At 45.0% G+C, this 13,350-nt stretch overlaps 2 protein-coding genes across 3 annotated transcripts in view; one reads left to right on the top strand and one right to left on the bottom strand.

Annotated features, from left to right (window-relative positions):
* Window positions 1-13,350, top strand: part of LOC135974151 (serine/arginine repetitive matrix protein 2-like) — a 994,828-nt gene that overhangs the window by 627,823 nt on the left and 353,655 nt on the right. The gene's annotated exons all lie outside the window — the stretch shown is intronic.
* Window positions 1-13,350, bottom strand: part of LOC101949109 (aldehyde oxidase-like) — an 85,666-nt gene that overhangs the window by 19,353 nt on the left and 52,963 nt on the right. For both annotated transcript variants that reach the window (NM_001282244.1, XM_065560404.1), the window contains 5 exon segments: window positions 846-941; window positions 2,263-2,490; window positions 9,982-10,173; window positions 10,701-10,787; window positions 13,231-13,318. In NM_001282244.1, the coding sequence (NP_001269173.1) occupies window positions 846-941; window positions 2,263-2,490; window positions 9,982-10,173; window positions 10,701-10,787; window positions 13,231-13,318 (691 nt within the window).

Raw genomic sequence — 13,350 nt, 5'->3', positions numbered from 1 at the left:
CAGATCTACCCCGATGACATGCATATAATTGCCTTAATAAGAGGTGGAGACAGCTGGGAACAGTTAAATTAAAGAAAATTCTCCTATATCCTACATTTTCCTACCTTTTTCTTGGAGAAGGTGGTGGATATAGGGTGGGTTGGAGAGTTTTGTCTCAGATCTTTTCCTGGATGAGCTGTTCTCTCTAACTTGACTTTTGTTGCATATGGAATATTTTGGGCCAGATTTTAAATATAATGATTAGCTCTTTCTCTATTGGATTTGAAATCTCACCCTTCTTTCTGCCTAACCAAATCATTTGAAATTATTAGGTAAGTTCATATGCCCAATTTACAATGTGACACTGCATTGTCATAGATATACCTCATCAGCATACCTAATTTCAGTCCCAAAATTACCTACTTTCTACCTACGTTTGGCGTCTCCACACTTCCATGGTTTACAGGTATTTATATCAGAAATGCAGAATCTTGGTGCTGAGGTTATAGAGATAGCTATTTACATTGAAGGAATTAACCCCACATCATTTTAGTTTCCTGCATGAATAATTTGTGTCTCCCCCTTGTTTTGGGTCCTTGTCATCTGCTGTGTTGTACATTTGGTGTCTAAATACCTTTGTGGATCTGGGCATTAGTCTCTGAACTTACGCCTTCCTGAAGTCTGGCTTTACCCGTAATTCAAAAGCGGTAACGCAACATAAACCTCGACCTGAGCCTCCATCCTGACCTTGGCTGTTGTAGGGTTTCCCTGCAGAACCGCCGAGTGCCATTCACCTTCTCTACTGATACAATCACATATCTTTCTTGTATTTTCATCTTCATTCAAATGGTTAATTCCTGTCTAACCTGCAACATCTTGGTGTGAATTCCTTGTCCCATTTCAATTCCACCATGAGTCACCAGCACAGACCCATCTGTATAGATATGGACCAGAGCTGCAGCCTAAGAAAAACAACAGAAAATTGTTAATTCATTAAGGCTGACGCTAATATAATAACTCTTAACAAGGGGATGTACCAACAAGTGCAGGGATTGAGTCAGATTTCACTCCCAGAGGGCACAGCAATCAGGGTGTTGTTAAGAGGGTGAGTCCTCCAGCTGTCTGGCAACAGCAAGCTTCTTGCAGTTAGCAATTGAGGATGAGGAACCACTTAGCGAAGTCGTTTACTGTTAATTGGAGTTCTGCAAGGACTGCAATCATTCATTTCAACAATTATTTTTTATTTTTTTTTAACAGTTTTTTTTATCATTGTGAAACTGGGCGACTGAGCCTAGCCACCATCTCACTTCTGTTGTGAAGTATTTTTAGCATCAAACTCCATTTCCCCCTCATTCCCAATCAGTGGAGAAGGAAGCAGTGTTTGATGCTGTGCTGCTGGTCCTTCCGGAAGGTAGGCTGAAATTCAACCCGTGCAGAAAGTCAGCACAAGACCAAGGAACTACTTAAGTCCTATTTAAGCTTTATTTTGAGACCTTAGGTGAAACGTAATGGTGTCTAGTCTTGTACTGATCCTCTGCACAAGGGTAAATTTCCCTCTTTGTGTATGTAACTCACAGCCTCAATGTTCTTTTACTGTAGCCATTGTGGGGTGAATTATCTGAAACTCTCTCAGAGCTCTCAACCTGCAAACTTGCCAACCTGTGACAACTGAAATGAGTGAAATGTGAAACACCTGGATTTTGTTGTACATTGCACTGTAACTCATAGATTAGAATATTTTGGGGTTGTTTAAGAATATCAAACCTATTGTGAAGGATATTTTGTGACCATGTATTTTACATAAAGCAAAACTGCAAAAAATCAGACATTTACATCACATGCAGCTATAAGGAACCCCACAAAGATCATCAGCAGGATTTGAACCTTCAGATCCCCAGCACAAGCCTCTACTGCTTCAGTTACAGATGTAGCTATTATGCTTATTGTGGGCAAGCCACCAGAAGCAGCAAGATACACATTTTGCTAGTGAGTTACACAATTATTTGCTAGACAGCAGTAGAATGCTGGAATCAGGAATCCACAGTTCTACTCCTGGTTATGGGAGGAGAGTGTTATAGCAGTGGTTACAGAGAGGACAGCAAGTTACATAGATCTGGCACATTCCTTCTGAAAGGAATTGGTGATGAGACTTGGGTCTATCATATTAGATACCTAGGTGTGTCTCTCTCTCCTCCTTCCCCTTTCCTTGACAGCTGTCCTCCCTCTTATACTTTAAGAATGCTGGAGCTCTTACGTCTTTAATGCAGCACTTCCAAAGCTTACCTGATGGTACTGTGTAGCATTCAATCCAACTGAAAACTTCATAGGAATAATGGCAATCCCTTTTTTTTTCCAGTAATTTTGCTTGTTAAATTCTTCCACAGCTGTTTTCCTGCTGTAGTATTCAGATTTCTCCATACATTCTTTCCAACATTTCACCAGGTTTGTTGCATCGAGCTCTTCTTTGAAGGGAGTTAGATTAACTCCTTTGTACATGTTTATCTCCCTGATCTGAAAAAGAAGGTGAATAAGCTGATACAAAATATTTATGTAGTGCCAAAAGGGTATACAGCACTTTACAAATATAATGACACATTTCCTGTCCTAAAGAACTGGTAATCGAAGTGCCTGATTCTGTCAGCCTTACTCACACCAAGTAGTACTTATGTACCGGAGTAGTCTCAATGGGAGTACTCAGATGTGTACGTACTACTCAGTGTAAGTAAGGCTTGCAGTATCAGGCCAAACACATGACAACAGCCCTGGGGAGGATGAGAGTATTATTAATGATGAGAGAAAAGGAGGAGAGGCTGCTTGAAGAGGGGAGTTGAAGGAAGAAGAAGTCTCATGGCAGAGAAATAGATTGTCATAAGTGTAGGATGCAGCTTTATAGGAAGCACAAAGCTGAGAGCAGGAAAAGGAAGCAAAGGGTGGAGCAAGGCCTGGGAGCTGGGAAGGGCATAGGCAGTGGGATAGGGAAATGAGAGTAGAAACATAGGGTAGGGTAAGGTTGTGTGGGCCTTGTAGGTGAGGCCAAAAAGCTTGCATGGTTTGTGGTAAAGGACAGAAAGTCAATGGGGGGAAGAAGTAGGGAGAAGAGAGAGTTACTCACCTTCGAGATGTGTGTCCCTGTGGGTGCTCCACTTCAGGTGTCGGTGCATCCCGGCACCGTTGACTGGAGATTTTCAGTAGCAGTGTTCAATCAGGACGCGCATGCGCAGTAGCCATCTTGCAGTACTGTTGGTGTCTCCTCTAGCGTGCACGTGGCCTGCCCCCTTCAGTTCCTTCTCTACCATAGAGTGCTTGTATCAAACGCCAAAGTAGAAGGGAGGAGGGTGGGTAGTGGAGCACCCACAGGGGGACACATCTCGAAGAACCTCCGTTATTGCACAAGGTGAGTAACGCTCTCTTCTTCTTCAAGTGCTGTCCCTGTGGGTGCTCCACTTCAGGTGATTGTAGAGTAGTGTCCACGATAGTTGGGGGCAGTGATGAGCTGCCAAAATCTTAGAAACCGGTTCCCTACTGGGTCTTCGGAGGCACGGCTCCGGCGGATGAAGGACCTGCCGCCGAAGACCCGGTAGGGAACCGCCCGGTGAGTACATCCCCCCCCATCCGACCCCCACCCATGTCCTGCCCCCGACTGCCCCCCTCAGAAACCGCAACCCATCAACCCTCCCCACCCGCTCCTTGTCCCCTGACCACTCCTTCCCAAGATCCCCTACCCTAACTGCCCCCCAGAACCCCACCCCCCACCCAACTTGCCCTGCTCCCTGTCCCGAGTCGGGGCCGGGGCTGAGGTTGCAACGTGATCTGGTCTTTAAAGAAGACAGTATATGGTGGATTAGCCATAAGAGCACCTATCTCACTCACTCATCTAGCAACCAAGGGTGCCACCTTTTTTGAGAGGTGCTGCAAGGAGCAAGTGGCCAGCGGTTCAAAGGGTGGTCTAATAAGGCCTTTGAGAACTAGGTTTAGGTCCCAAGTGGGCATGGGTTGGCGTACTTCTGGGTAAAGATTCTGTATGCCAGTGAGAAACCATTTAGTGGTCAGGTGTGCAAATATTGAGAATCCATCCATTTTATGATGGAAAGCAGTGATCACTGCGAGATGTACTTTATAGAGCTCGTGGCTAGTCCTGAGTTCTTTAGCTCTAAGAGGTATTCTAGCACTAGTGACAGTGGTATAGTGTTGGGAGTGATTTGTTTGTTCTGACTCCAGATGGAGAATCTTTTCCATTTTTGCAGGTAAGTATTGTGTGTGGATGTACGTCTGCTGTTCAATAACACATTTGACTTGTTCCGAACAGGTTAATTCGTGTTGTTGGAACCATGAAGGAGCCACACTTTCAGATGGAGTTTCTCCAGGTTTGGATGGAGGATCTGACCTTTGGCTTATGAGAGGAGATTTGGTCTCAATGGGAGAGTTCATGGAGCGCAAACTGTCATGTACCAGGTCTGTCTGGACTATGCTAGGGCTTGTGCAGGACACTGGGGTTTAGTGGGATTGGTGGGAATGCATATAGGAGCGCTGTGTCCCATGTGAGGAAAAAAACGTCCCCTAAGGATTGAGGTCCTAATCCCGCTCTTCAACAGAATAAAGGACATTTGTGATTCTGAGATGTAACGAATAAGTCGATGGTGGGAAACCCCCATCGTTGAAATATATTTTGTAGGACTGTGGAATTCATTTCCCATTCATGTTCCTGTGAGAACCATCTGCTTAGAGTGTCCGCTGTGGTATTTTGACATCCAGGAAGGTAGGAGGCTAAGATGTCGATGTGGTGATGAATACACCAGTTCCATAGTTTTATGGCCTCAGTACATAGGGAGTGGGATCGCGCTCCCCCTTGTCAGTTGATGTAGAACATATTGTCTGTCATCACCCATACAATCTCGTTCTTTATGAGTGGAAGGAAATGGAGGCAGGCTCTGTACCTCTCTGAGTTCCAATAAGTTGACATGGAAATCTGTCTCCGCTAGTGACCATCTGCCTTGGATTGTATGATGATTGAGGTGTGCGCCCCAACCTATCAAGGAGGGATCTGTTGTGATCGTAATTGAGGGTGATTCTTGATAAAAGGGGATCCCTGAGCAGAGATTCTCCTGCTTTGCCCACCAAAGGGCACTGCCCAAACTGTAAACCCTGTATATAATGGAAACTACTTCAAGTCAGGGGGAGCTGAAGCACCCCAAGCACCCCTAGTTCCAGCACCTATGCTCGGGAGGTGGTGTTACAGTCTTGTTCAGGCTGTGTTTGATGGGTTTGTATACTGAACTCAGCCAACCTTGGATACAGCTCATGTGTAGACTTGCATGCTTTACCACAAATGTGTAGGCTGCAATGTGTCCTAACAGCTGTAGACAGATTCTTGCTGTGGTTCGTGGACTGGTGTAAACTGTCTCTATGAGATTTTTTATTGCTAGAAATCTGGTCCGCGGTAGAGACACTCTGGCTTGAACTGAATCAGGGTGTGCTCCAATGAAGTCTAGTTGTTGTTTGGGTATCAATGTCGACTTTTGTATGTTCAATTGCAGCCCTAGGGTTTGGAAAAGGGCAGTAGTCCATTGGGGTGATTTCTGTCGTCGCTATCCGATTGGGGCCTTTCAGATGGCAGTTGTATAGGTACGAGAAAAACATGATCCCTTGCTTTCGCAGGTGCACAGTGACAACTGCAAGGGTTTTGGAGAAGACCCTCGGTGCGGTGAACAGTCCGAATGGAAGCAACCTGTATTGGAAGTGCTCGTGTCCTACTGTCTATCAGAAGAATAGTCTGTGAATTGGGTGAATGGTAATGTGGAAATATACATCTTGTAGGTCTAGGGCTGAAAACCAGTCCCCCTGTTCCACCACTGGGATTATCGTGCCTAATGTGACTATCTTGAATTTCTGGGAGCAAACAAACTTGTTGAGTTTTCATAGGTCTAGTATGGGTCGCCATCATCCATTTTTCTTTTGGGTCAGAAAATTGTGGGAATAGAAGCCCTTTCCTCTGTATTGCATAGGCACTGTTTCCAGGGCACCTACTTGCAGTAGATGATGTACTTCTTGTCTTAATAGGTGCTCGAGAGAAGGGTCTCTGAAGAGGGACCAGGAAGTGGGTAGGCTAGATGGGCAAGAAATAAAGGGGATGGCATAGCCCGATTGCATGATCTCTAGGATCCAGCAGTTCTTCGTGATGGACTTCCACGCTTGGTAAAAAGGTCTCAGTCAACGGCCAAATGGGCAAAGTGGCATTGTCTTGAGGGGAAGGTCGCTCAGACCCTTGACCAACTGTTCAAAACTGTTGCTTAGTAGATGGTGGCTGTGATACTGTTGATTGGGGTTGAGCTGGTTGGCGTCATTGTGTTCTGTTTCTCTGTCTGTTGTCATACGGTCTAGTATTCTGGAGACTAAATAGTGTGTCTTTAGAATGGTGGTAAGGTTGGTAGAGCTTTCTTTGAGCAGGTGCTGTGTAAATGCCCAGCGTGCAGAGTGTCACGCCTAAGTCTTTCATGGAGTGCAACACCTCATTGGTCTTCGATGAGAATAGTTTGTCTTTGTCGAAGGGGAGGTCTTCCATATTGAGTTGCAGTTCTTTTGGGATGCCAGAAGACAGAAGCCATGAGGCTCTGCGCATTACGATTGCTATGGCTGTGGTACGCGCTGCCATATCAGCAACGTCCAGGGAAGCCTGTAAAGCAGTCCTGGCCACCAATTGCCCGTTAGTGAGTAAGTTCTTAAATGCATCCGAAGAAGTGGGTATTCACCCACGAAAGCTCATGCTCCAATACGTCTGTTAGTCTATAAGGTGCCACAGGACTCTTTGCTGCTTTTTCTTAAATTATGTTCACTTGTCCTCAGGAAGGTCATTTGTGAACTCAAATAGCTTCTCATAGGTGTCATGGTCATACTTTGTCAAGTATGCAGTTAGCGACCCTAAATTGCAACGTGGATGAGGTGTAGTCCTTCCTTCCTAGGAGGTCCAGTCGTTTGTGGTCCTTACCATGAGGTGTGGATTTAAAGTGAGGCTGTTTGGATCGATGGTTTGTCGCCTCGACCAGCAGTGAGTTTGGTGACAGGTGAGAAAAGAGGAAGTCCATCCCTTTGGCCGGCACATAATATTTTCTATAGGCCCTTTTGCATGTATGTGGGATGGTGGCTGGTGTCTGCCACAGTGTTTCAGCCGGTTCCAGAATGGTGTCTTTTATCGATAATACAATTTTTGAGGAGGATGAGGTTTGTAAAATTTGGAGCAATTTATGCTGATTTTCTTGGACTTCTTCTAATGGTATGTCCTGGCTCAGCGCAATTCTCTTAAACAGTTCTTTAAACTGTTTAAAATAGTTAGCCATTGTAGATTGAGGTGGCATAATGGCCTCGTCAGGAGGTGAAAAAGAATTGTGAGGTGGTGACACGTTTTCCAGACCTCTATTGTATCCTCTGGGGCTATGGATGTTGTAGCCACTGGGGAAAATGGAGGAGACCTAAGTTTGCCTCTGGATAGCGATGAGGTTCTGGCATAGTGGGCTCTATATGCTGCCCACAGAACCCATGGTGGCCACTGCATGGGAAACGCCATGGGGGGGACACATCCATGGTTGTCCATACCAGGGACGTGTGGGCTGTCTATGATGACTTTTGGTCCTCAGTATTCCTCCAATTGGCCTATGTTGAGTAGGAGAGGAGTGTTGTGGGGCGATGACGCCTTCATCTTGGTCCTTAGCCTCGCTGTTGCATGGTACCAACGGTGCCGTGGGAAAAGTGGGCTGCATGGTGATACTTCTTGGTGCCGAGAAGTGGTGATTGGGGCACCGAAGATACCAATATATCCTTCTTTGTTAGGAATTGCTGCGGTGCCCATGGAGGCAGTGCCAAGGCTATTGTAGGAGCTGAATAGTGCGCCACCACCTTTGTCGGTGCCGGTGGACCCATCGTGGTGATATCAGTTGGTGCCAACAGAGGAGGCGGTGCTGACGGAGGAGGCAGTACCGATAAGTCGGTGATGCCGAGGTTGTTGTCAGTGCCAATGGTGGTGGCATGCTCAGTGCCAGATCCGCTTCCTGTGCCGGCGTAGTTGGTGCCGTGGAGAAGACATGGCTATGCCTATGTCTTGATTCAGTTACTTGTGCTTTGGGCTCAGCGGTACGGCCCATGCCGGAGGTACCAGGTGAGTTGTAAGAGCTGACTCGAGAGGTGGTTGGAACCAAAGGTAACGACCTAGCAGGGGACCGTTTCTTTTTGTGCAGTTTCCTCTGTGGAGAGGTTGATGCTCGCTTCCTCTTTTCTTTAGAGGACTCAGCTATGTTCTTCGTCGGTTCTGAACTGGTCGTAGAGCCATTAGATAGGGGCTTTTGGTGGCCCATGTCAGGGCTCAGTTGTAGCAATTTCTCCATTAGGATCATCTTGAGGTGGAGGTCCCTGTTATGCCAGGCTCTCGCCTTCAGGTTGTTACAGTCAACGCACTTTTGGGGTATGTGTGATTCTCCGAAACATCTCACCCAGAGCGAGGGTCGATCAGATCTTGGCATCTCTTCTCAGCAGGAGCTGCATCTTTTAAAGCCTGGGGAACCAGGCATGTCTCAGAGAGTGCTCCAAAAGGAGCAAGGAGCAGGAGGATACAAATATAATTTTTTAACAAGTTAACTACTAACTATGCTAAAAACTATAACTAACTTATCTAAAGTATCTAACTAATATTTCTCTTCTTTCTATCTACAGGGGAAGAAGCTGCCGCACTGCCCCGAGCTCTGTCTACAGCTGAGGATGGTTGAGAAGGAACTGAAAGGGCCATGCGCATGCTACATGAGACTCCAGTGCTGCCACGAGACGGCTACTGCGCATGCATATCACAACCAAGCACTGACACCAAAAATCTCTGATCAACGGTGCTGGGACGCACCAACACCTGAAGTGGAGCACCCACAGGGACAACACTTGAAGAAGAAGGCAACACAGTTGGAGTCCTGGGAAAGGAAAATTACATTAGCAGCCATACTTTCCACAGACTAGAGGCGGGGTGCAGGCCAGACAGGAGGAGGGCATGCTAATCAAGGCAAGAGGTGACCAGGGCATGGACAATGACTTTAGTAGTGGGTACCAGGAGGAAAGGGTAGATATTGGTGATATCAAAGTAAGAGAGGGAAAGGGAATTAGTGAGAATCTAGATATGAGGGGACAAGTTAAGAGAAGAGTCAGTTTGATACTAAGGCCTTGGCTACACTTACCCGCAAGTCCGACGGCTGGAAATCGAACTTCTGGGTTCGACTTATCGCGTCTAGTCTGGACGCGATAAGTCGAACCCGGAAGTGCTCGCCGTCGACTGCGGTACTCCAGCTCGCCGAGAGGAGTACCGCGGAGTCGACGGGGGAGCCTGCCTGCCGAGTGTGGACCAAGGTAAGTTTGAACTAATTCGAACTAAGGTACTTCGAACTTCAGCTACGTTATTCACGTAGCTGAAGTTGCGTACCTTAGTTCGAATTAGGGGGGGTAGTGTAGACCAAGCCTAAGATTACAGGACCAGGTGACTGGAGTTGTTGGTGAAGACAAAGAATAGAGATGGGGGAAGAGGGTTAGTAGGAATGATGAGAAGTCCAGTTGGACTTACAGGCAACAGCCAGATGTTCAGGTCGAGATGTCAGATAGGCAACTAGAGACACCTGATGGGATGGAGAGGGCAGAGACTCTATTATAGTGATTGGAGCTGACCACAGCGGGTTGAGACTTCAAATTGAAGAAATAAACTTCCATTGACAGATTCTGTCACTGTATAGTGTATTACTCCATGAACAGTCCCACTGATATCAATAAATATTATTGCTATTTATTTACTAATACTATTTAGCAGAAGTAAAGGTGCCAGGATCTGGCACAATATGAACTACTTCAATAGAAAGAGCTTGTGAAGGTCTAGCTCCCCCCCATATTTTTGCCATAAGAGTTTTGCCTTTGACTTGGGAGCAGGAGTAGAAGCAGAAGCAGACCCCCGTTATGTCTCATTTTATTTGTTAAACTCCGTTCATTTACCTTCTCAGGTGGCAAGCCAGTTTGGGCTGCCACTGTCACTATCCAGGATTCTGTAAACAAACCCGCTTGTGGAAAGCCAAATCCTCGGAACGCTGTGTTTGATGGCAAATTAGTCTTGCAGGCACGTCCCCGGACTCGGAGGTTAGGGATCTTGTAAGCATTATCCGTTTTTAGCACAGCATACTCAATTACCTGTAGTGAGAGAGATTATCCCTGTTAAAGTGGTTTCTTTGCCTTTGGAATTACAGTGAAACCTGTGTTAGGAAACCACACAAGGAACTGACACAATTTGATTGCTTAAAGGTGGAGCAGAGTTATATTCAGGGGGCCTGATTATTTTGCTGCTGCTGCTTAGAGTAAATCAAGAGTAACTCTCTTGAAGTCAGTGGAGTGACATTAGTGTAAAACAAGCGTGAGTGAGGGAAGAATCAGCCCAGACTGTAAGGTGGTTTAAGCAACTAGGAAGTTATGTAACAGGCATGGGGTCTTGGGCAGGTTTCACTATAACCACGAATTTGTACTTCCTATGTTCTTTAAACTTGATAGGAGACAGAGGCCTTGGGGGGCTCCTGAAACAAAAATCCATGCCACAGATGCATTTCTGCTGCAATCAGAAAGTCGTACTTAACAAAAATAGACTCTTACCCTATATGTCTGTTCAGAACATTTTCCTTCTGTTTTGCGGCCAGTGAAGTTACCACCAGATTAGAAGAACTTACCAGTTCAGACTCATCTAGAGTACATCCAGCATTAATGTAGGACTCAATATCTGCAGCTGTGATTCTACCATCATTTGTAAATCCTACCTGTAACATTGTAATCAACACATTAGAGGTCTTTTCAGTCATTTATGACAACTTGCTCTTTGTAACTAAACCAACCTGCATACAAGTTAAACATGATGCTCAGACTTCTGAACTAGAACTTGGCAAAATATTTCAGACATATAGTGTATTTGCTGAAAAATGCAGTTTCAGGTTGTCAGAAACTATTTGTGAATTCTATACAAATTTGCCATATAGTTTAGGCCAAAATAATAAACTTTTGGGTTAGATTTGCAAGGGGATGTAGGCATCATTCACAAAACTGAGGAGAAGGAGCTGGTCCCCTTTATACGTAGTAGTTAGAGCACTCACCTGGTATGTGGGAGACCAGGCTAAAGTCCTTACATTTGGAGCAGGGACTTTAGCTTGCGTCTCCCACATTGCAGGTGACTGCTTATAGCCACTGGGCTATGGGGCATTCTTGGGTGGGGCTTTCTCAATCTCTCCTGCTGAAGTTGTTCCAATTTGTACAAATAGTTAAATAGTCATTGGAGCAGGGCCTGGAAACTGAGAGTTTCCTTTCCCAGGTGAGTGAGTGACCTGACCACCAGGCTATAGAGTCAATCTCACTCTCTTTATCAAGCCCAATGAATAAAAGCATAGATTTCTAGCTGTTTGAAAACCAATCTTGACCTTCATAGGAAGATGCTGGCCAAAGGGGAAGAATTTGCCTCATGGTCAAGGCTCTTTATTCCTCAGCACACGTCTAGATCTTTGTTTTTCTTGATCATGCACTTGTCTGCAGCATAGGAGCTACCTTTTTCCATTGTGACAGCCTGATGAAAATTGTGGGTGGTGGGTTTAGATATCCTGAGAAGCCTATGGCTATGGCTACATTATGAGCGAGGGGCGTGATTCTCAGCTCATGTGCTGACCCTTGTGCTAGCTTAATGACAGCGAGGGTGAGTATAAATAGTAGTGTAGCCGTGGTAGCACAGGCAGTGGCAGCACAGCTTAGCCGTGCTGGTACAAACCTGCCTGAATACTCGCCAGGGCAGCGGCCAGTGGCTACACTACTATTTATACTCTCACACTAGCTTTCAAAGAAACACACCCCAAGCTCATATTATAGATGTAGCCTCTTTCAGTGTTCATTTACAATGTTCCTGTTCAATAGAATTGTTTTAACCTCCTGGGAACCATAGGTTTTGGAGGTGAAGCTGTAATAATTATTATTGATAATGAAATACACCTACAACGATTCTGTTCCTGTTCAATATAATTGTTTTAACCTCCTGGGAACCATAGGTTTTGGAGGTGAAGCTGTAATAATTATTATTGATAATGAAATACACCTACAAAGATGGATACTACATTCTTGGGAAGGCAGAACACATGCCCAGTCATAAATATATTAGTATGTTTTGGGGAGTGGCAGCAAGAATACCCTATTATAGATTCTCTACTCTGATGAGTGAGGACCTATGAAAGGAAATTGCCTTTGGAGCAACTGTAGTTCTCTCAAGCTAGAATCCTCCACATGGGCCCTGATCCTGCAGTCCTTACTGAGGCAAAGGTCCCATTGACTTAATGGAAACTTTGCTTGTATAAGGACAGGAGGACTGGGTCCATATTCCCTTTAATGAGAGAGAGTATCAATCCATTGAAACACTTCAGCTTTTTTTTTTTCCTATTTAAAAGCTCTGAACAGGTGACACAGGTAGATTTTATCTGCACAATTTTCTTTACACAAAGATGTTAATATGTGAATTCATTTTTATGGGCTTGTCTCTGAGTTCCCAGTGCACCCCAAGTGCCCTGTGGAGTCCGCAGGACTTTGGTGTGCACCAAGATTGCAGAACTGGTCCTCAAGTCCTTACTACTATCCTGTTTTATAGTTAAAAGCTCATGGCTAAGGAGTATCTTTTAAACAAACCAAAAAGAAACAAGAGGAACTAACATGACATTGACCAGACACTACCCTGATTATTTTGCTTATATATTGTATCCATTTCTTCCAGCTCTTGCCTCTCTTTCTATTTAGATTGCAAGCTCTTGGGGGAAGAGAGCATGTTTCTTTATATGTTTATACAGCACAGACTACAGTGGGACCCCAATCCTGGCTGGATCCTTGGAAACTACTGCAATATAAATATAAACATAATGCTACAATTAATAATACAAGCAAACACTGCATATATTTTGCATAAAGACCTCTGAGAAGTATTAGCCCCTTCAAGTTTATTCTTGCTCTGTATTCATTCCTCTTCTTTGAATCTTTTTTGTAGCCACTGATTTTATAGTTAGTTTACAGAAATAATATTTAAGAGAGAACAATCAAATTAAAAACCCAAATCTAAACCAATGAAGGACCAGATCCTCAACTGGTGTCAATTGCTGTAGCTCCATCAGCTTCAGTGAAGCGATGCCAATTTACACCAGCTGAGGCTCTTGTGCTAGAGAGCTAGTTCCCCCTCCCACTTACTTTATATTTTCCAAAGAAAGGGTGTCGGCCTCCAGTGATTAGCATATCCTCATCTCGCTCCAGGGCAAAGCGGATTGGACGCCCAGTCCTAAACCAGACACAAAAGACTCACTTTTATCA

The sequence above is a fragment of the Chrysemys picta genome, chromosome 11, assembly GCF_011386835.1.
Source record: "Chrysemys picta bellii isolate R12L10 chromosome 11, ASM1138683v2, whole genome shotgun sequence".
Classification (NCBI taxonomy): domain Eukaryota; kingdom Metazoa; phylum Chordata; order Testudines; family Emydidae; genus Chrysemys; species Chrysemys picta.
This window is presented reverse-complemented; position numbering and strand designations above follow the sequence as displayed.